The sequence below is a fragment of the Peromyscus maniculatus genome, chromosome 12 (assembly GCF_049852395.1).
Source record: "Peromyscus maniculatus bairdii isolate BWxNUB_F1_BW_parent chromosome 12, HU_Pman_BW_mat_3.1, whole genome shotgun sequence".
Taxonomy (NCBI): Eukaryota; Metazoa; Chordata; class Mammalia; order Rodentia; family Cricetidae; genus Peromyscus; species Peromyscus maniculatus.
The window spans coordinates 26,488,219-26,510,271 of record NC_134863.1 but is presented as its reverse complement, the minus strand read 5'-3'; the positions used below and the strand labels follow the sequence as shown (position 1 = coordinate 26,510,271).

Here is a 22,053-nt window from a genome sequence, read left to right as displayed (position 1 = left end):
CTCTCTCTCTCTCTCTCTCTCTCTCTCTCTCTCTCTTTCTCCACACACACACACACACACACACACACAGAGAGAGACAGAGACAGAGACAGAGACAGAGACAGAGAGATTCATTATATAAGTTCTGTTATTCTAGATAACCCTGACTAATACACTGAGGAATGGAATTTTTAAACAGACCTCCCTGGACTCCTGGTACAAATGGGTCTGGGAACCACTGGGGCACCAGCTTAGAATGTGAGCACTGGAGACCCACTGTGTCACCTGTTCCAATTTCCTTATCTGTAAAATGTTCTTATCTGACAAAGGGGCAGCATCAACTGCCTGGTCTAATTTGTGTTTCTGTAAGGGCATACGGCAGACATAAAGAGCAGGAATGAGTCTGGCTGTGGTTCTGGACGCTGGGACAGTGGTGTGGGCAGAACTCACCCATTTACCTGGACCCATTCCCATGATAACAGCATTAGCCCAGAGTCCCTGTCACCTCACTGTCTCTCCAATGACCCTTGGACACTGCTGCACTAGGGGCTTTTTCTAGCCCGTGGACTTTAGGGCATGCATGCAAACCACAGCCCCTACCCACTGGGAGATAAGGAAGATCAAATAAATCACTAGGTGCTTGGTATTGTATGTGGTAAATGTGTGACAAATGGTAAGGTTTGGCAAGGCTGTCTTCAGGAGGATGGGCATTTCTGAAAGATATTTCCACTCGACTGAAAACTCCCCAAAGGGAAGGGCAAAGTCTGCTCTTTCCTCTCCATGCCCAGGGCACTGGAGTTTCTGACACAGAAGACAGGGATGCTGTTCTCCAAAACACCTCCATGCCCATCCCATGACCTAACCCTTGCCAGGCAACAGGAGTCAAAGCGAGCATCCCCACTCTCTTCTGGCATCTCAAACCTTTCTTCTCCCCACAACAAAAAGCCAAGAACGCTCCCTCATCTCCTCCCAGGGACATGTCTGCGTCATCCTCCTCCCTTACCCATCAAGCATCTTCCCAAAGGTCTCCTCTGCCAGGAGCCTGGACGTCAGGATACACACGCGCACACAGGGATGCCTTCCCCTAAGACCATCTAGCAACGCAGTCCCAAGCGGGTGCAAGGAAAGAACAAATCCTTGAGTGAGGGCCACATGTGCCCCACTTGTGTGTCCAGCCCAGGCTGCTTAGTTTCTGGAAACCTTTCTACACTCTGTCTTACCCCCATACCAGCACCCAGCTCCATCCGCCCTTCCCAGATCACCTGCCTTTCCATAACCTGCCTAACTGGAGTGTGGGGTCCCAGCTGTCTCAGGTGTAGCAGCAGACCCTAAAGAGAGGGTGCCTCACATTACTCCAGGGTCTACCTGTGGACCAGACACATGAGCGGGCACTCTTTCCTCAGCAAATTCCAGTGACTACCCACAGCACACATACACAGGCCCTCTGCCCACTCCTGGGATTACAGAATGGGGCCATCTCTATCTTTTCCTTTCCTTAAGAGAAATCAGGCAGCTGAGTGTGGTGGTATACACCTGCTAGACAGAGGGAGACCCTGTCTCAACAAACAAACAAACAAACAAACAAATAATGATAGAGAAATCAGGACTGTTCTTTAGCTCTCAGGTTAGAAGAGAATTCCTTAAACTTTGAGAAACAGAGACAGAGCAAACACACAGAGCAAAGTCTACAGGAGGCCTTTCAATATATCCACACCTCAGATGCTGTCATCCACAGGTTGTCTCAGCTGCTGAGGAGGAAGGCTTGGGGCTCCAGTCCTCAGTCCTGGAGCATATGAGATTCCTCAGGAGCCCCACAGAAGTCCCAACTACTCAGGAAGGTACAGTAAGGGGAGGGCTTGAGCCCAGGAGTTCCAGCGCAGCTGGGCAGCACAGCAGGACCCATCTCAAAAGCAAGGCAAACAGGTTGTGGGAACCCCAAACCTCCACCGACTCTGGTAGGGCTGGCCTACACCCCACAGGCTCCCATGGCTCCCCAGACACCCTGGATCTAAGCTGAGTTCCTATCACATCGGCTCAGCCTGGCTGGAGTACTAACAGACCCTGCTGTGGTGGAACCCCCACTCAGCCTGTGATGGAAAAGTCTATAGGAGCCCCACCGATGGCAGGTGGGACAGGAACAGGGCGGCGACACCCCCTCAGGAGGACGTCAGATGGTGACTAATTGGCTTTTCTAGGCCATCATCGCCAATGCTAAAGGAATCTTCTACTTTCAAAATAAATGTAAAGCGAAACCCCAGATTAACTCTCCCTGGATAACCCTTTCCCAGAGGAAGACATGGCAACCCACATGTGACCCTTGGTGGTGGAGCATTTACCTTGAGGACTGGCCCTTGTCCTGGATGTTCCTCAAGCCCAGGCAATATGGTAAAGGCTTCCCAGCTCTGCATCTCCAGAGCACAGGGACTCCAACAGATGGTCCCATCCTTGCTCCAGCACCAAGAGGGGGGCAGGAAAGAGCCCAGACTAGGCAGGAAGGGTGGCTCTCCAGACATACACCCTGTCATTGTCATGCCCCCCAGCCCCCACCACATCACCCACTTTTACGTTCCGTGTCTTTGCCACACACATATATGGGGAGGCAAAGCCACGTGATCCCTTATTTCCCGTGATCTGTAAAGTAGAAGATAAAGAAACAGTGCTGGACCAAGGAAGCTAGCTGACGGCCCTGTGACCCCGAGCAAAGCCGCCCATGCATCTGATGAGTGTTCAATGAGCATCTACTACAGATACGGGTAGGCCTCAGTGGGAGACAGAAACTAATGGACACGGGCAAGGAAGGGTGAGGCCAAGGGGTCCGCACAAGCCTGAGAGAGAGGAGAGAGGCGCTAATATCAACCAACAGGACTTGGTCAACCACTAAAAGACTTGGACTTCCAGGAGGCCCAGTGAGGTTTCCCGCTCTGCTGAGACTCACTCAGCGCTCATCCTCTAAAATATTCTCGCAGATAGTACAGCGCTGGACCCGGCCATCCAGCCAGCCACATCTGGGGTTAATTGCTGGTGATAAGAGCAACATAAATAAACCAAACCACAGCCCTGCCTGGCAACATTTTATACCCCAACCCCCAGGCAAGTTTTCCTCCCCGGTACATGCCTGCAGTCAGTGTTAGTGGCCATCATTCTTTACTGAATCACCACCAATAAACCATTTAGAAATAAACAACTCGCCTTTCAATATAGCCATAAAGCAGCCTCCTGTGTCATCGACATGACCCCTCTGCCGACAGGGGAGGCTCGGGGCTCCGGTCTTCAATCTCGGTGCATGTTAGAATCCCCAGGAGCCTTACAAAACCCTGATGCCAGGCTGCAGAGAGCTTAGTGACAGATCGGTGCTGTGTGTGAAGAAGCCCTGGGTTTAGCCCTAGCGCGCGCGCGCACACACACACACACACACACACACACAATGAAAAACACCAACGCTCACACCATCTCCACTGGACCCTAGGATTAGGTGGAAACTTGTAGATGTGTCTCCTCTCCCAGCACCTTCAGTTCTGGTGGATTCTTTGAGATGAAGCCACTCAGCCAGCCTAAACCTCAGCCCCAGGCACTCAGAGTGAAAATGCAAGCCGACACTTACACTACCACACACGACGGTGAACTGTAAGGCGCTCCGGGGATGGCTATTCCGTGGGAATGCAATGAAAAAGAATAAAACCTTTAGGAACTTGTGTGGTGATCCTTGCTCGTATTAGTACCGGGGGTAGGGTAGGTGAGGAGATACTGGTCCAGGAAGGAGTCAGAACTCCTCGTGGAACCCAGGAGTAGAACTTTCTGCCCCCTTCCTGGGGGCTGGGCAAGTGGGGGCCAGAAAATTGGTCACATACAGTGAACATGCATCTATCAAAGCAAATAACTCACAGCTAAGGAGGGAGGGAGGGAGGGAAGGGGGGAGGGAGAGAGAGAGAGAGAGAGAGAGGGAGAGAGAGAGAGAGAGAGAGAGAGAGAGAGAGAGAGAGAGAGAGAGAGAGAGAGAGAGAGACCCTCCAAGATAAAATGCCAGCTTGGGGTGCAGCTCTGTGGCACAGCACTTGTCTTGCCTGCACGAGGCTCTAGAATCTTCCCCTAGCACAGAATTTTTTTTTTTTTTAAAGACACACTTGACAGAGGAAGACTCACGAGGCCTCAACCCTACACAAGGAAACTAAGGACTGAATGCTGAGAGCAGGAGAAACAGTCTTCCTTAGGGAAGAAAGAGCACACCAATTGGTTGCTCAATTCCAAACGGTCAGCTCTGAAAGCATACCTAACATTATACAGACTGCGCAGGTTGTATCTATCTATTTGTAAGTGAATACATATATGCATTGAGAACAACTAATGAGGTGGTTTGGGGGAGAAGGCTGGGGAGCAGGAGGAAGGAGGAGATGGGCACCTATGGTTGGTATGTCAAGTGAACAGAAAATTTCTTAGTAATAAAACTAAGAAAGAAAGAAAAGAAAAAAGAAGAGATCGTAAATTTGAAAGACAGCGAAAAGAGGGATATAGGGAGCAGATTTAGGTGGAGGAAGGGGGAAGGGGTAGTGATGTAATTATAATATCAAAAAATTTAAAAATAACTTATAAATAAATAGACAAAGCAGCATAAGTGTTACGGAGAAAGAGACAACGTTCTTAGTACGTAGTTCAGATGTTGCAGGGACAGGCCTACTCCATGCTCCCAGATGTGCTCCATCCCAGTTCAGATGTTGCAGGGACAGGCCTACTCCATGCTCCCAGATGGGCTCCATCCCAGTTCAGATGTTGCAGGGACAGGCCTACTCCATGTTCCCAGATGTGCTCCATCCCAGTTCAGATGTTGCAGGGACAGGCCTACTCCATGCTCCCAGATGTGCACCATCCCAGTTCAGATGTTGCAGGGACAGGCCTACTCCATGCTCCCAGATGTGCTCCATCCCATCCCAGCAGAGGCACTCCCCAGCTGGCACTATCTACTCGGGGCCAGCCAGGAGACCAATGGCTCCCGTCCACACAGCATGGTGAAACGCTTACAGGAAAGAGACTTGGCCAGAGGAGGACTAGGGACTAGGGCAAGTTCAGTGAACACACAGCTTTCCCATCTCTGAAAGAAAATGTGGCAATAAAACCTTGAGCATGCACTCGGCAGGAGTCGCTTCCACGTGACAACCCCTCCCCCCCCCCCCCCCCCCCCCGTCCCCGGGTAGGGGGGCAGGGCAGACTGTACTCCCAAGAGCTGTTGGATAACACAAACTAGACCTGATGGCCGGTGGAGCAGGGGGGTGGGACACAACAACAAAACCAGAAGAAAACTCCAAGCTGGGTGAGTAGAGAGGTAAGGGTGGAGAGGGTAGATAAGGGAGGAGCGGGTGTGTGTGTGTGTGTGTGTGTGTGTGTGTGTATAAATATGATCAAAATACATTGTATGAAATTCTCAAAGAATTAGTAAAAATATTGACTTTTAAGGACGTGCTTTCTTTCTAGTCTTCTTGAGAAGGCCAACTGATGCACGGGTGGGTTTGCAGCAGAAGGTCCTTTAAGACGTCAAGGGTGCTCTATAGCGCACTGGTGGGCTCTGGGAACTGGGCTCTAAAGACATCCTCCAAGTCCTCGCCTAGTGAGCACTGAACTGTGTACCTGTCAGATGCTACTCTGCAGAAACTCCATGCTCGGCCCCAGGGCTGTACCAGGAGGCAGCCCTGAGGTACCCGTGACAACCTCCCTTCCCTCTCCCGCCTCCGCTCAGGCTAACAGAAGACTAGCTCCGAGGCAACCCAACCCCAGAGCTAAGTGATCCCCGCATCACGCCTGACTTATCTCCTCACGGCCCATGAAACCGTCAGGAGCTCCCCAAAGGTGAACGGCAGAATGCAGGTTCAGGAAATGACAACTCATTGAGTGCCCATCTGTACCAGACACCAGGAGGGAGGGAAGGCATTACAAATAAAAATTAAAAAAACAAAAAAAAACAACCATGCATTCCAACACCACGCTGAGCCAACTGCCTGGGTACAGCTGTGCCTTCTGCAGCTTCAGAGGCACCCCAGAGGACTAGCACTGAGCCCAGCTGTGAACGGCCCTGGCTTCGTGGACAAAATCTGGATGTGTGCAGTGCAAAAGAATCAGCCGTGTAGACTGACCGAGGTCGCTTTGCCTTTGAGCCTCTAACCACCTCCCCGACGCCCCAGAGGTATCGCATGACGCCTCCATCCAGAGCACCCTCGCACACACTAACTTGCAGGGTCACAGGACATGAGGATGGGTGGTGTCCCCAGGGAAGAAAACTGACTGAAGAAAAAAGTAAGACGACTCCTCCCCAGAGCGGTCACACTCAGCCAGAGCTGTCAACGCCTCAGGGCCGCCAGGAGAGGCAGGCAGACACCTGTGAAATGCTCGTTACGCGGAGAAGTAGTTGAACCATCTGGAAAGACTGGAGCCACTGTCTAGACACATCTCAACCCCGGGAGCACCTAGTTTCATCCCGGGAGTTTAATAAAAAAACGGGCTGGGTGGGCTTTAGCATAGGTGTATTTTCAACGCTCTCTAGAGAATTCCAAAGTGTAAACAGACAGAAAACCCCTTACCTTGACCTTCCTTCCCCTTAGTCCTATACGGCCAGACAGAAACAGACCACACAGGAAGACACAGGCACCCTCTAAAGGACCTTGACCTGAGGTGTTCCACTGCCAGATGCCAAGCCCTCTCTAGCAAGTGCCGCATCTCACTCCTCTGGGCACATGTCCTCAGCCATGCCACACACAGGTGTCTGTCAGTGAGTAAGCACCACGCGGACGGACCGTTAGCTGCCTGTGCGGCCATCCCGTCTGGACAGCCATCAGATGGAGCGGGCTGGGTGTTCAGCGGGTGGAATGTGCCAGAGGCTCCACCTCAGCAGGGAAGGTCCCAGCAGACGCCAAGAGGAAGCAGACGACGGAGTTAGCCACCAGCTACATCATGTCACCGCCTGGCCAGCAGGCCCTCTAGTCAGCATGGATTTCTGTCAGACCCACATCAGGACAGAATAAAAACACCTAAATCAAGGGTTCTCATGGCTTTAAAAAAAATGTTTTTGAGATAATAGGTTTATCGCCATCTCATAACAGAAACAAAGGAATCTGGAGAGAGGTCAGAGGTTAGCCAGAGAGGGTACATAAAGCTAAAAATGTTTAAGCAAAAACTAAACAAATACAGGTCTCCCTAAAAAAAATATTATTTTGAATTTCACATCATTCCGCTAGTCTTCCCAGCAATCGATCGGTAATGACCATGCCACCGAACGGGAGTGAGGAGCCAGAGGCAAGCCCACGGCTGTACCGTCTGCCAGTTCTGCGCCTGATGCATTCTTGCCCCCAGCATGCGGCCTCCTGCTCCCTGTTGTTCCAATCAAAGCGGGTGAAAGTCATGGCTTGCCCACTGTCTGTCTGGATTCCCCCCAACAAAAGGACCCCAAAGTGAGGATTTAAACAGAGGTAGTTTACCAGGGAGGTGACCCCCCAGAAAGCAATAGAAAGGGGGTGGTAGATTACAACCCGGATGAAAGAGAGGAACAAGGAAGAAGGACAAGAAGAAGGTGTTCATCACCTGAACAGGTTTAGAGCTTAATCCTCCCAGAGAACTCTGGGAAACTGGCAGAACCCAAGCCCCAAACGAGACTACCCCACGCCAGGGCAAGGAAGGAAGGTACTCCCATGGTCAGGGCACTTCAGGCCTGCCCTCCTAGTAGGCCCCAAGGTCCAAGGCCCTCAGGTGCTAGGAGTTAGAAGTCCAGCAGGCAGAAACCAAAGGCACATGCCCAAGAGCGGTCAGTCAGGGGACCGGCCATCTGCTGCACTGCTTCGAGACCTTGCAGGAAGTTAGTGGGCTGCTCCTGGGACAGTTTCTACAGTGGCTGATGGGGGGGATGGGGTGGGAGGCTCTTTCTCTTTGGGTTAATATTGAGATTAAATGAGGTAGGGCCTACAAGATGGTTCAGCATTTAAAAGTGCTTGCTGCGGCTGGGCAGTGGCAGCGCATGCCTTTAATCCCAGCACTCGGGAGGCAGAGCCAGGCGGATCTTTGTGAGTTCGAGGCTGGCCTGGGCTACCAGGTGAGTTCCAGGAAAGGTGCAAAGCTACACAGAGAAACCCTGTCTCCGAAAAACCAAAAAAAAAAAAAGTGCTTGCTGCGAGCGAAAGCCTGATGGCCTGAGTTGGGCCCCTGGAACCCATGGTGGAAGGAGAGGGCAGGGCTCCCGAAAGCTGTCCTCTGACCACTGCATGTGAGCCATGACACGTGCATTTGGCGTTCCCACTTACACCTCCATGCACAATCACTCAGGAGAGTTACAGGATAGCCAGGGCGACACCGAGAAACCCTGTCTGGGGGAAAACCTCATAATAATGATAATGATAATAATAATAATAAAATTTTTCAAAGAAAAAAAACCTTGAGACAAGAAGAGATTAGTGAAGCTATGCAGCCGGACATGATCATTTTTATGATCCCAGGATTTAGAAGACTGAGATTTAGGATGACCAGCTCAAGTTTGAGAACAACCTGGGTTATCTACTGCATTCAAGGTGAAGACAAATAATTAAAATAAATAAATAATAATTACTCCCGGCATACGGTGATTTAGCCAGCAGCGCGCATGGTGGTGTAGACTCGGTACCTGTTCACTGTTTAGGGTCAGTCCTTCATGAGATCCCTTATTTTGGAAAGCTGGGATAGGAAAGGAAGAAGACGCCATTAGAGGAAGGATGAGCCAGAATGGCCGCTTCTACTTCCCCAGGGGCAGCTACCCACTCAGTGCCTGAAGCAAGAATTCTAGAAACTCAGGTCGCAGAGCCCAGGCCTTCCGAAGCATCATCGTGCAGAAGCTCCACCTGCTCTCAGCCCAATGCCAGCCGACAACCCCTAAGAGAAGCCAAGGCTAGAAAAAGGAGCCATCTCCCTAGCCTGGTCCAGCCCCATCATTTTATTTTACATAGGATTTCTGACCCAGATGGAAAATGAGACTTGAAAATAGGCAGGCAGCCAGTGCAGCCTGGGCAATCTCCTTCTAAGGGAGGCAAGCTGCCAAGCACGTGCCTCGAGACATGCCTCAACATGGTGTCCTTGGTAGGTCTATCCCAGAGGCAGGGGACTGGACAGAAGAGCAAGTCCTAAGAGTGCTGAAGGATGCTCTACCCAACGCTAGTGTCCTTTGTTTCATATTCCTTGAAATAAAACTCGACTGGGTCAAATACATCTAATAAAGACTTCACACAATATCCCCTTCTTGGCAACTTTTTATACATATTAATATAGCAAAAAGCTTTTAAACCTGGGAATTCTGTTCGGCCCAGTACAGCTGTCCCTCAAGGTCTCTGGGGGAATTGGTTCCAGGACCCACCTCAAACACAAAAATCTGCAGGTGTTCGAGTCCCTTATATAAGCTGGTGTGAGATTTACATGTAACCCACACATCCGCCCATGCATTAAACCATCTCTGGTTCCTCCGGCCACCCAATGCAATGCACATGCCGTGTGAAGTTGTGATTAGGGAACAGGGACAAGACAATGAAGTCTGTGCATGTTCGGTGCAGACTCCAATATTTTCAGTCTGCAGTCCCTGGAGCCACAGATGCAGAACGGCAGGCCCAGAAGCACTGACTGTGCTTCCCAAACTTATTTGACACAGGCTGTGTGTGTAGCTATGAAACGTCGGCTAACGTCACTCTCGGGAATGTGCTTCCTGTGAGACTTCTGGGCTAAAGGCCGTCCTGGGAGAGCTAGGAACCAGGTGAACCAAGCCACAGACTTTCAGCCCCGACGCAGTGCCGGGGTCACAGGAGGCACCCATAGCAGATGGTTCGCAGAGTGAATGGCGAAAGCTGAGAGGACGCCTGTGTGATGGCTTCCCAATCTGTGAAGTGTATAGTACCAGCAGTGCCAGGCGGCAGCCCCGTTTCTAAGGCACGCGTTTTTTTTTTAAATTGCTGCAGGAGGGTTTTTGGAAGCCCTACTCAGAGTTTAGGATTACAACCCACCAAAATAGGCTTCCAAGCCGAGCGCGGCTGGCTTCCTTCTGTGGAGGTGTTGGTCTAGCACTTCAACGGAGCCTCGAGTCGAGTCGGCGTGCAGACATCCACCCACCCACCCCACCACCCATTCATTCATTTCATTCGTTCATTCAGACCAGCGCTGAGCACCTACTACGTACGGAGTGCTGGCCTGGAGACATGAGGCCTGGAGCCCCCAGGACCCCTCTGACGGTACAGCTAGACCTGTAGTGAGATCAGTGACAATTCCCGATGCTCAGGGGGCCCTAAGAAGAAGGCAGAAGGCGAGAGAGTGATGTCAGAAGGCCTCAGCCCCAGAGCTGCAGTGTGTAAACCCCCAGAGCAAGAAGAGGTTGGGGGGGGGGGGGACGGACGCGCATTTCATGCTGACACATGAGGCTGGCCCAGAGAACAAAGCCCCTTCTGTCTCCTCATGTTTTGTTTGTCTCCCCCTCCTCTGTGACTGTGTCCCATTGTTCCGAGAGGCAGCCCTGCCCCCACTCTCCAGTCCTCCCTCTCCCCAGACTACCAACACCAATCTCTTCCGGCCTTTCCTTAAATCCTACCTCCTTCCTTCAAACCACCTCCTAACTCCCTAATCTCTTCCTAGTCTCCTTCTCCAGTGGTTCCCACTCACCAGAGAAATGAATGAGCAAACCCTGAGGCAAACCCAGCCCCCCCACCCCATCACAGTGGCTACAGACTGCTCTGCCTCCAGCAGGCCAGAGGGACTAGAAGAGTTGGGGGGAGGGATGCGTAGAGAACTCCCATCATCCAGTCACCTTCCCTAAATCGGCACACACTCACCAGCCCGCCTGACCACCCCTCTGCAGGCTGCTGCTGCTTTCAACAGGGGTCATGCACTCCGACCTGTGTGTGGTTTGTGGATCCCCCTAAGGATCCATAGTGATTAAAGGGTTGCTCCCCTGGGTGGCACTACTGGAAGATGGTGGAGCATTTGAGAAGTGAGCCCCTGCAGGGGTTCCCGAGGTCGCCAGGGGTATGAGCTACCTCCTGCATGACTTCTTGGCAGTTCTGTGCGACTCCATAGTAGTTTTTTACAAGAGGGTTTTGTTGTTGATGTTGTGTTGTTTTGTCTTATTTTTCCAGCCAGGGTCTCTGTAGCCCAGGCTGGCCTCAAACTTACCATGTAGTTGCAGATGACCTTGAACTTCTGAGCCTCCTGCCTCCGCTTGCAGGATTAAGACATGGGCTGCTTTGCCCAGTTCCTATCCCTGGTCCAAGAGGGTTGTAACAAAAGCCTCATCCAGCTTTCTCTGCTCCTGGCTCAGGATGTGAGCGTGCGGTCCTCCACAGGTTCCTGCCTCTGCGACTTACTAAGCAACCCTCCACCAAAATGATCCACAGGCTCTGGAACTTTAGTAAATAACCCTTTGTAACTAAAAGTTACCTACCAAGGTCTCTTGCTATAATGATGAGAAATGAAACAATACACTGGGAAGGGCATGATGAAGTGGTATATGGAGAACTCCAGGACACAGCTATGTTGCCTCAGAATCCTAAAGCTGAGTAACCAGAGAGAGCTCCTCTTGGCTCCCAAATGTGAGAGCTGGCCATTAAGACTACCAGGAGAGCTTGGAACACTAGATCCAAGCTGTTTTTAAAAATAACAGTAAGTCCAGGCTGGGGAGGATTGATTGAGTATAGCCCCCATTAGCATGCTCAAGGCCCTGTATTTGATCCACAGAACCAAAAATAAATAAATAAATAAAAACAAAATAAAAATAAAAACAAACTATTCCCAGACTCTTGGAAGCTGCACTTTCTAGCAGCACCTGGGTGGGAGTCTGCATTTTCCAAAAACTTCCCAGAAGATAATGATGAGCCTAGGTTAGGACTCTATGATAGACCACCCCAGGCAAGCACTTTCCACTATAGGAAGCCTAACAGGCAGCCTTCTGGACTCCACCGACAGAGAGCATCTGGTTTGGTCACCGCAAGCCCAGTTGCCAGAAAGGTCTGGAGCCAAAAGCAGTCCATTATTTTCAGCCATTTGCCCTAAAACCTATCCTTGGGAGCAACCAAAACTAAGGCCTTCCTGTAAATACCAGCAAGGGATCTCAGCAGCAGCAGCTGGCCTAGCTCATTGTTCTCGGCACTATCCTTCATCCCATCCAGTGTCCCCTTAGAAATCAAGGTCTTCAGTCCTCTTACCAAACTGGTCACCTTCCTCTAAATTTTAGAATTAAACACCTTACTTCAGACAAGATCTCAGCCTTCCTGTCAACTGGATCTCCTATAAACGAAACCAAGATTCCTACCTGCCTGTCCCACAGCCACACCAAAGGTGGACCCATGAAAGCTCACTGTCTGTTAATAGAAATGCCCAGATTTTGTTCACAGTCCTGTACAGATCTTTCCCATTTTGCAACTGGACATCGCCTTGAGAAGGGGAAAGTGTGTGTGTGTGTGTGTGTGTGTGTAAAACTTTGCCTTTCCAGTTGGCTCCATTAAGTTTTGTATTTGGGAAAGAAAATGAATGCTTATCCTGCTCTCCATGAGCCGGCCTCCCCAATCTGATAAGCATGGGTGAGAGAAGAACATGCTAGAACATTACTTGTCTAACTATACCCTAAGGATTTATGGGAACAAGAATGGTGAAGTTCCCTGAGCAAACTTTCCATTCTCAACACTCCTGAAAAGTAAGTCATCACAAGTTGGGCCTGACGCAAAATGAAAGAAGTTAGCTGAGGTACTATGTAGGCCTTGTGGACCGGAAGTCACCCAGCTAGAAGCTGGCATAGCCCAGGGAGACTTCCTTTCTGAGGTTCCCTGCCCCCTCCACCCCCACCTTTGGCTAGAATCCTGGTGGCAATTCCATTCACATCTCTCAGGAGAGGAGGTGGCCTGGTCCAAGCCTGGGTCACAGCCCTATTCTCCTGCCAAATGTCAGCTTTGACATAGGGACTCAAGTGTCCAAGCCCTTTACACAGTGAGGCTGGGAAGAGCTTGTCTGTCCTCTGCAGGGACAGGTGTGAGCTGGTCCTCAGCACAACGACCTATGCGGGTCACCTTAGGCTGAATTGTGAACTGTGAGCATCCCTGCAAATACAGCGGCGCATTCTGACCCTCAGCTGAGTTGTCACTAACAGGCTCCTCCCCCCTCAGGTTACTGATCCCCTAAGACCTAGCAAAGGCCCCCCAACCCCAATCCAGAAGCCTGCTCGAACCCCTGTCAGGAGCTACTTCTACTCCCTCCAAGTACCCTGTCCTAGCTGCCTGGACGAGGAAAGAAGAAAACACAATTGAAACCAATTAGGAAATACAGCCAGCAAGTGCAATTAGCCCTGAGGGGTAACACACACACACACACACACACACACACACAGATTTAAGGTCAACCCCGACTCCAGCCTGCTGGCTTCGCTTGTAGCCAGATTGCCCTTGCACAGAAAGACAGGTGATGAAGACGTTCCTGGTGACAGACAATGCTGGGCCCGGAGAGTCAACGTGTGTCCCCTTCCACTTGACCCAGCAGCATACTTGGGGAGGCCACGGTGACCCATCAGAAGGCCTCTGGGCCGTGTTCCAGAGTGAGGAGGCAGCTTCTCAGCAGGTGTTACAGTGCTGTGGAGCACTCAGTTTGCAGGAGCACGGAGACAAGGCAGTAGACTGCCCGAGGCCAGGCCCTCCTCTCAGTGATTAAAAGAAGAGGGGCTGTACCAGCAGAGCACTCCCTGAGGAGCTCAGGTCAATAACGATAATTTGTTATCATTAGAATAATGAGAGAGGCGAGGGCCCTTGGAAGCTAGCCCAAGACAAGCAGGTTAGTGCTGCAAGGATCTCCTCTGAGAGGCTTTCCAGCCACCCCAGCACCAGACAGACAGACAGACAGACAGACAACAGACAGGCACACACACACACACACACACACATATGCTTGTCCCTGGGCAGCCATGGAACTCCATTCCTGACCTACATCCTCACCCACCCCTTACTTCCTTGAGGCAGACATTCACACGTGCTCAGTCACAGAACATCACCCACACAGTGCCTGTGCTGTTCTGACGGCTCCAACCACTGGTGACAGTTGCGGGTTCGAACAGGCACAAAAGAAGAAATGCAAGAAGCCACCAAGCTGAGCTTCTCCCAAAAGGACTCCAAAGAATAAAGGCGAGGAGCTACAGGAAACTAGAGATCAACGAGGCTGGCCATCCACACGGCAAGCTCCCGGAGACACCTGCAGGGTCAAAATCTCCTCCCCAGAAGCCACGCCAGGCAGGTTTAATGAGGCTGTGTAAGAAAACACCCCACATTGGAACAGCGTTCCTACTTCCCAGAGAGCTTTTCTGTCTATATCACCTCCTAAGGTATCTCTGGGAGGAAGAAGGGACTGTCTTTTCAAGCTCAAATGAACACCTCACCCCCACGGGTCCCAAGGACATGGTCTCCAAAATACTCTTTGACAGCCAAGCATGGGTGATAGTTGTGGGAGCATGCTTGTTTGTGTGTGAGTGCACACAGAGGCTTTATGTAGCAGAGTGGGATACAGTCAAACAAAAATGAGGTTGCCACGGCAACAGGCTCCAGCATCATTGCAGCCTATTAACACAAGTGAGGAATGTGTTTGGCAGATGCTCGAGTGTTATTTATGGTATGGGTGTAGCAGAGGGACCTCTAACAGGCAAAGAGGAGGAGAAAGAAAAAACACAACCTATGACGCTCCTACTGTACCCCATTGAGGGGAGTAAGAGACGACAGCAAGACACGCGCACACAAGAGGCTGAGAGGGAACGGGATGCAAAAGGGAGGCGAGCAGAACAGGCTGAAAGGCCAAGGAAGGGATGGGTAATATCAACAGGGGGTGCTGGAGTGGATGGGATAGAAAAAGGAGGTGAGAGAGAAGAAGGGAGGAGCAGAGAAGAAGGGTGGCACAGCTCCGAGGAAGGTTAAGAACTAGAGACAAAGAAAGGGAAGAAGGAAGGATCACCAAGAGGGGCCTTTGTGCCTTGGGTCTCATTTCTTACCAACATACTAGGAAACCAATCACTGCTTCTCTGCCCAGAGCCAAGGACGGGGCCCCGCCCATCAAAGGTGCTGCGCAGAATAAAACTTGCAGACCAGATTGTGCTGACACCCCATCAGGCTCTAAGAGGCCAGAGGGCAGCCTTGCAGAAGTGAAGAAATGCTCACACACTTTACTGTCGGCCTACTGTGTGGTCAAGATGCCACGGGGGAGACTGTCAGAGCCCAAGCGCTACCACAAGTTCACTGTCCTGGGTACCTGTCCTGGGTATATGTCTTCATTAGGGGGGGAAAAAAAAAACCTAACATCCAACCTGAGTCACCCTCAGACATCTGCTGTTTCAGAGCAATCTGAGGCAGAAGCCAATGCAGGGCTGTCCCACTACCAGTTCCCCATGGCCCAGCACAGTTTTTGCTCAAGAAGACAAATTCTAGATCATGCAAAATCTGAAAGGTTAATCAAGTACAAACACACACACACACACACACACACACACACACACACACACACACACACATACACACCGTTTTCTCAGAGGCCAAATAGAAAGAATGTTTGTGTTCCCCTGTCTTGGCTCATTCCTAACAAGCTCTGCTAGACTTAGAGCAGATAAAAAAAAAAAAAAGTTAAGTATAAATCTATCCAAAATCTTGCACCAAGGAAGAAGTCTAAAGACCACAGTGGGAAAAGAAGCCTGGAGCACGGATGGGTAGAGTGGGGAGGGGGGGCAGGAGGATGGGAGGGAGGGAGAGAGTGTGAGCCTAAGGAACCGTAAGAGAAAGTCCACCCGGCAGACAAGGTTGCAACAGTGTGCTCACGCTAAGAGGAAGCTGACGCAGCCTAGAGTTGGTGCCTCTTTTCCTTGGATTTATCTCCATCTAAGAGCCTGTGTTCAGGACCGCCTCAGACTACTGTCGGACCTCAAGTGCCCAACTCGGGTTCTGTGGATACCTTGAACTACCCTGAAAACCTCCCCTGCCACACATGAACCAAGTCTCCATCCTTCCGAAGAAAAGCTGAGCCCACCCTGCACTGACACAGCCCCCATCTGAGATCACCGCTCCATAGCAACGCTTTCAAACAACATCCATGTCTCAAATGACTTCTCCCAAGTTCAGAGCTGGTCTCTAATCCCTTCCCTTTCTGACACCAGATCAGAAAAGCCACCGCCACCAACTTGAACTGGCCCACTCACTGGACCCCAACCAAGCTGGCAAGAAGTTACTACATCACAACTAAGTGTTCTAGGGGAAGGAGAGAGGGAGGGAGATCGGATACCCCAGGACTCCAAGGAGGTTACACTGGACAGGGATCAAAAATCAACGGGTGCTGGAGAATAACAAGCATTTCAATATACCTCTGGGTCCACGCTAACCCAGCAGAGGGAAGAAAGCCCAGAGTGGCCCCGAGAGAAGATCCTTGCTGGAGGTGAGGCTCCACTCTGAGGATGCTCAGAGTGGAAGGGGCATAATCAACCCTCTCACTCTCTAGAAGAGAAACCAGAGAGGTCGCTCCCAATCACTGTGTCCCCTGAAGGGTTAACCAGAGCCCATCTGACTGGTATTCCCTGTGGGTGAGGATGCATCCAGGGGGCACAGGAGAGCATCCCCAGAAGATGTGGTATTCAACAGGATCAATGTCTGGGGAAGAAGGTAGAAGTTAGTGGAGAAAATCAGGACAGCAGGGACAAAAGCATACTGTTAAGAGGCTCTGTGAAAAGAGGTGGATGTCCAGAGATGGGGAGGGATGTGCAAGCGGGGTCCCAAAATCAAGACGCTCACCCGCGGCAAGACCCCACTTGACTCTCCAACTGAGTGACATGCAAGCACTACCTGGTCCAGCGGGGCTCACAGGCTGGGACAGAGAACACGGTGTGGATATCAGGGAGCCTGCCTCAGCCTAGGGTCAAGCCTGAGTCACCAGTTAACCAAGAATCCTCAGTTTAATGTCCTTCTGAGTGCACAATTCTAGGTTGCCTAACAAGTCCCATTAGGAATATAAAGTTCTCGCCAAAGCAATACCAGGAGTGTCCATTGGAAGGGATGATGATGTTCAGCGCAGCCAGAAAGGGGACGGACGGCCATCACACACATCTCAGCAGCTCTTTCTCACCTTTGCTAAAAAGGCAGGTTTTTGGTTTGAGGCACTTTGGGAAAGGAAACAAACTTATCGGTCCTCCTTCAAGATCTCTCCAGCTCCCAAGAGCCCAGCCTCAGGTAGCTGGGTTACAGACTTCTCCTCAAGACTGGGCAAGGGGTGCCCAGCGTCTCTCTTCCACAACTGTGCATCCCAGGACAAGCTAACAAAGTCTCCGTGGTGCTCAGGAAGGATTGGCTGCTAGAGGGCCCCCGCCATTTATGTTGGGAGCCTTCTGTATACAGGACCAGAAGTTCTGAGAGAAATAGGGAGTCTGCAGTTTTCTCAAACCCTCCTTCCTCACTCGAATTGGCAATTGTGACTAGTATGAAGCGTGTCCTCCACCAGGCCAACAACATTACAAGCCATACAAAAGTCGTCCTTCGTGGATAAAGAAGCTAGGCCTGAAAGGCACATAGGCGGTGAAGCCCTGTTTCCCCGGTTGCTTTTACCACTCTTAACTGATGCGGGTTGGATCCCTTTTCTCTAAAATCAGGCCGAGGCCTGCCCACCCCTCAATCCAGTGTGGCCAGGGGGGCCCCTACCTGCTTCAGCAGAAACTGGTCCTGGGCATTGGTGCGCAGAGAGATGGCCAGGTGGAGGGCCGACAGAAGCACCCCGCTGAGCACCGCGGCCCTCATGCGCACAGGCAGCAGCGTGTAGATGGTGTAGATGAAGAACACGGTCCACCAGATGCCCTCGGAGGCACTGCGTGGCTGCGGCAGCAACAGGCCCACTACCTGGACGGCCAGCACCACCGCAATGAGCGCATAGCAGGCCAGGCCCATGTGGTCCTGGTGGAAGGCTGCACGGTTGCAGAGCACGGCCATGATAAGGATCACGCCCACAGCAGCTGCCAACACGGCCAAGTAGGGTATCTGGAGCGGGGGTCGCGCCGCGTGGAAGGCCAGCATGACCAGGCACACGAGCACCAGCACGGCCATGAGCATGGTGAGGCTGCTCTGGTTCAGGCGGAAGAAGTAGCGCTGGTACAGCCGCTCCAATTTGTCCGACGGGAACTTCTTAGAGCGGAATATCTGCAGCAAGGCCAGGCAGCAGGCGCCCAGTGACAGCACCGCGCCGGTCCCGGAGCCTGACGCCACCGAACTGCCGCCATCCCCGGACCCGTCTCCATCCTCGACGGTGCCAGTGCCCGGCTCCAGCTCATCGGCCGCTCGGCCCTTCCCACGACGCTCCTCCAGGCCCAGCTCCACCGAGCGGGGGCGCACCTCTGTCCCACCTGCGGCCGCCGCAGCCGCCGCCGAACCGCCGCCGCCGCCCGCAGGGGGCGCCCGGGTGCTGCCCCCTCCAGCCGCGCCCCGCCGCTGCCGCCGGCTGCCGCGACCGCCGTCGTCGCCACCGCGCTCCTGCCAGGCGGACTTGGAACGGAAGCTGAAGCCGAAGCCCCCGGCCAGAGGGTCATCGCCGCTTAGTGGAGGGTCGTCGTCGTCGTCCCCGCGCCAACGGCCGGCCAGGCGCTGCTGCTGCTGTGGGGTCACCGCCCCCCCAGATCTCTTGGTAGAGCCACGGGTAGACCCCCCGGGGGCGTGGGGGTAGCCATTGGCGCGGGAATCGGCCTCTCCCCACGCGGCGCGATGATCGGGGCCTCCCCGGGGCGCCGGCGACGCCGCTGTCTGTGCAGCGTAGCCCGGGGGGCTCACGCTTTTGGAGCCGGACATCCCCCCCTCGGCCTCGTCGTCTTCTTCCTCTTCCCCCGGGGGCCGGGCCGGGGGTCTCCAAGGAGAGGGCGGACGGCCAAGCAGGGGGACCAGACTAGGGTCACACGTCGAGGGAGGCCCGGGGCCTTGAGCAGCAGCGGGACATCGTGGCACCCCCGTCCTGAGCGGTGGAGGACAACGGGAAGGCTAACGGGCAGACAGCGCAGCCCCGAGGTGAGAAGTAGCTGCGAATCAAGTCCCGAGTCCCAGGTCCGATACGGAGTTGGCTCCGAACGAGGGCAACGGGGACAGCTCCGGCTGCTGCGCCGCGCGCAGAGACGTCCGGACTCCTGGCTCGCGTCGAGCTCGACGAGGGCCGAGAGTTGCGGATCAGGCGGGACGGAGAGGTGTCCTTGCGGGCGGCGCCTCTCCGAAGCTGGCAGTTCCCCGGGCGCGGCGCTCTCCGCTTCTGCTTAAGCGGAGCGCAGCGGCTCTCCCGGCGAGGTGGCAGCGAGGGCGGCTCGGCAGGGGTCCCGGCACGGAGACTCAGCGGGTGCCCTTTGCTCGCGGCGCACTGGGAGCGACTGGGAGGTGCAGGCTCCTGCCAGCATTATTTTCTTACGAGGGGTGGGGAGGTGGGATGGGGGGTGGAGAGGACGGGGGAGGGGGCGGCGGGCGGAGCAAGAGCTCCCGAGCCCTGGGGAGGAGGGTCCTGGAGCCCGGGGGGGGCCGTCGCCTGCATCCCCCCACCTCCGGCGGCGCGAGTGGGAGCGTGGCCCCCGCGAAAGGCGAGCCGAGCCTCCGGCGCGTCCGCGCAGGGGGCGGGGGCGAGGACCGGCTCCTGCGGTGCGGCCCTTCCCCTCTCGTCTCCTCCGGTCCCCCCAGATCCAGCAGGCTGGCCCGCACCCTCCGGTCCCGAGAGCTGAGTCGCTGGCTCCGCAAGCCCCCGGTTCCTCGCTGCCGGCGGCGGGCCCACCGTGGCCGGGCGCAGAACCACTACGCGGAGGGCGGAATCCGGCGCAGCGCCGCCGCCGTTCTGCCCCAACGCAGGCGGGCTTCTCCCGGGGACCACAGCATCCAGCGACGAAGGGCTGCGGCTCAACAGCAGCCGGCCGACAGGGGCCGGCCCAAGAGCCGCGGCGCCCCCGGGGCGCTCCCGAGGGGCCCGCGGGAGCCCGGCTCCGGGCGCGCCATGCACGCCTCGGGCCCTGCGCCGCTCCGGCCGCTCGCGCCGCTCCTCCCTTCTCGCCCGCTCGCCGCCGCCGCCGCCGCCGCCGCCGGAGCGCCCTCCGCATCCCCTCCTCCCGCCGCCTCCCCGCCCCCCGCGCCGCTCGGGCCTCGGCTCACAGCGGCGTGCGGCCGCCTCCGCCCTCTGCCCTGCCTCGCCCCGGGCCCTGGCCCCGGCGCCCCGCGGGCATACTCAGGCCCAACCCGGGGTCCGTAGGGACCCCCGCTCCCCTTCCTCACCTAAAATTTTCACTGCGCCCCTCCCTCCCTGATGTCTGGAGCCGGGTCAACCAGAGGATCCCTCGTCGGACCTGGGTAGCAGGGGATCCACCCCCGGCCAGGTCCTGCGCCCCCAATCCTATCTCCCCTCTTTTTATTACCCTTTTCTCCCCCACCCCCATTCAGCCCAACTTCAGCTGCGGTGCTGCGCCCCCCCTTCTCTGGTCCGGCTCTATTGGCCGCTTCCAGAGCTGTCAGACTCGAGTCCGGTGCTCTTATTGGGCGATTCTGTGGCCCGGCGACGGTGCCAAAGGAGGGCGCGCCGGGTGGGGGGCACCCGGGGCCGCTACTGCCGCAAGGAACTGGAGACAAGAGTCCCTCGAGAGGACGGAGGGACCCAGAGCCAGACCCGGAAATGAACTGGGGAGATGCAGAGACCGGGGATCTCTGAGGCGCAGGAAGACAGCGAGGGAAAAGATGGAGTTGCTGGCAGTGGGTGAGGCCGATGCAGCCAGGGTGGGGCGGACAGGACCGCTTTGGAGCATAGTTACTAAGAGGAGACACAATTGACAGCTGTGGGGATACCTGGCGCTTCCAAGGAGCTCTGTGCCTGTTCGTGCCTTTTTAATCTCATTTGGTTCCAGTAACAACCCTGGGCTGTGATGGGGCCAGGGCCTGTGTAGTTATTTCCTGTTTGTAAATGGGGAAACTGAGGCTGCAAGAACTTAACCAACTTGTCTCCTAACCTGCAATCCAAAGACCTTTTCTTCAATGCTACGCTGCCTCCCACACCTACCAAGATGTTCCCAGGAAGGATGCCCACGGGCGAGGAAGGTAAAGTCTCCTTGCCAGTCAGGAAAGTAAAAATGACCCTTCTGGGCACCCTGGACAGAGGCAAGGGTGGACGAGGCGATAAGGCTGGGAACGTGCCTGCTGGAGTTCTGACAGTCTCACAAGGGGAGGGTGAGCCAGAAGACTCAGCCCCTTCATCCTCCCTCCTCCAAAGTTGACAAGGAACCTCCAGGTCTGAGAGAGCCTCCCCTACTGGTCATGTCTTTGCTGACTGGAAGATAAACCTTTCCAGAGCTACAGATCGAGAGGAGAAGAGAAAAAAAAAAAAAAATCCAAGAGATCTGAGTAAGCTGGGTCTTGAGTAATCACCCAACCTTTGAGTAATCCATTATTAGCTAAAGTGGTTAAAAAAAAAAAAAAGGCAACACAGACTTAACCAGCAAAACCCTAGTGCGTTGGAAATAGGCAAAGCACTGTGCAGGATGCTACCAGGAAAAGATGATCAGCCTGAGCCTGGAACTTACGTCCAGGGAGAGCACAGGGCTGGGCAGCGCCTCCGGCTCAGCCACGTTCAGTATTCCAAGAGCCTATCAGTGTACAGGGGGAGAAAAAAAAAACAGCACCATTTCCCGCTGTGAGTGCCAAAAAGACTCTGGAGGTGGAATCTGGGTCTAGCAGGGAAGGAAGATGGGTAATATTTATTAAGCTTCTCGGTACGGTAGGAAAATATTCTATTGTTGGTGTCAAGCGCCAATAAGACAACACATTTAGTTGTGATCTTAATTGGCTTTGCTTTGTGATTCGGAAATGGAGCAACAGCGCCTTGTGTGTAATAGACTGACTGATCTGATGAGCCGCTCCGAAGAGCTTTTACTTTCTAGACAGAAAATGGCTGAAGAGGCAGAATCAGAACAAAGAGAGCATAGATCATTTCAAAGAAGGTGAAACCAGAGCAGATGTCCTTGTCCTGTCAAGGCTGGCTTGTTCGGAAAGTCCACTCCTGCACTCATTCTCTCTCTCTCTGCCCCTTAATTTCCTGGAAGGTCAGGGGAAT

At 53.8% G+C, this 22,053-nt stretch overlaps 1 protein-coding gene across 1 annotated transcript in view; it reads right to left on the bottom strand.

Moving 5' to 3' along the window:
- The window catches only part of Adcy5 (adenylate cyclase 5), a 146,548-nt gene extending 127,587 nt beyond the window's left edge, over positions 1–18,961 (bottom strand). Inside the window, exon 1 of the mRNA XM_042259244.2 lies at positions 17,649–18,961. Within this exon, the coding sequence (XP_042115178.1) occupies positions 17,649–18,782 (1,134 nt within the window). The 5' untranslated portion in view covers positions 18,783–18,961. The remainder of the gene's footprint in view (positions 1–17,648) is intronic.
- Positions 18,962–22,053: the final 3,092 nt, after the last annotated feature.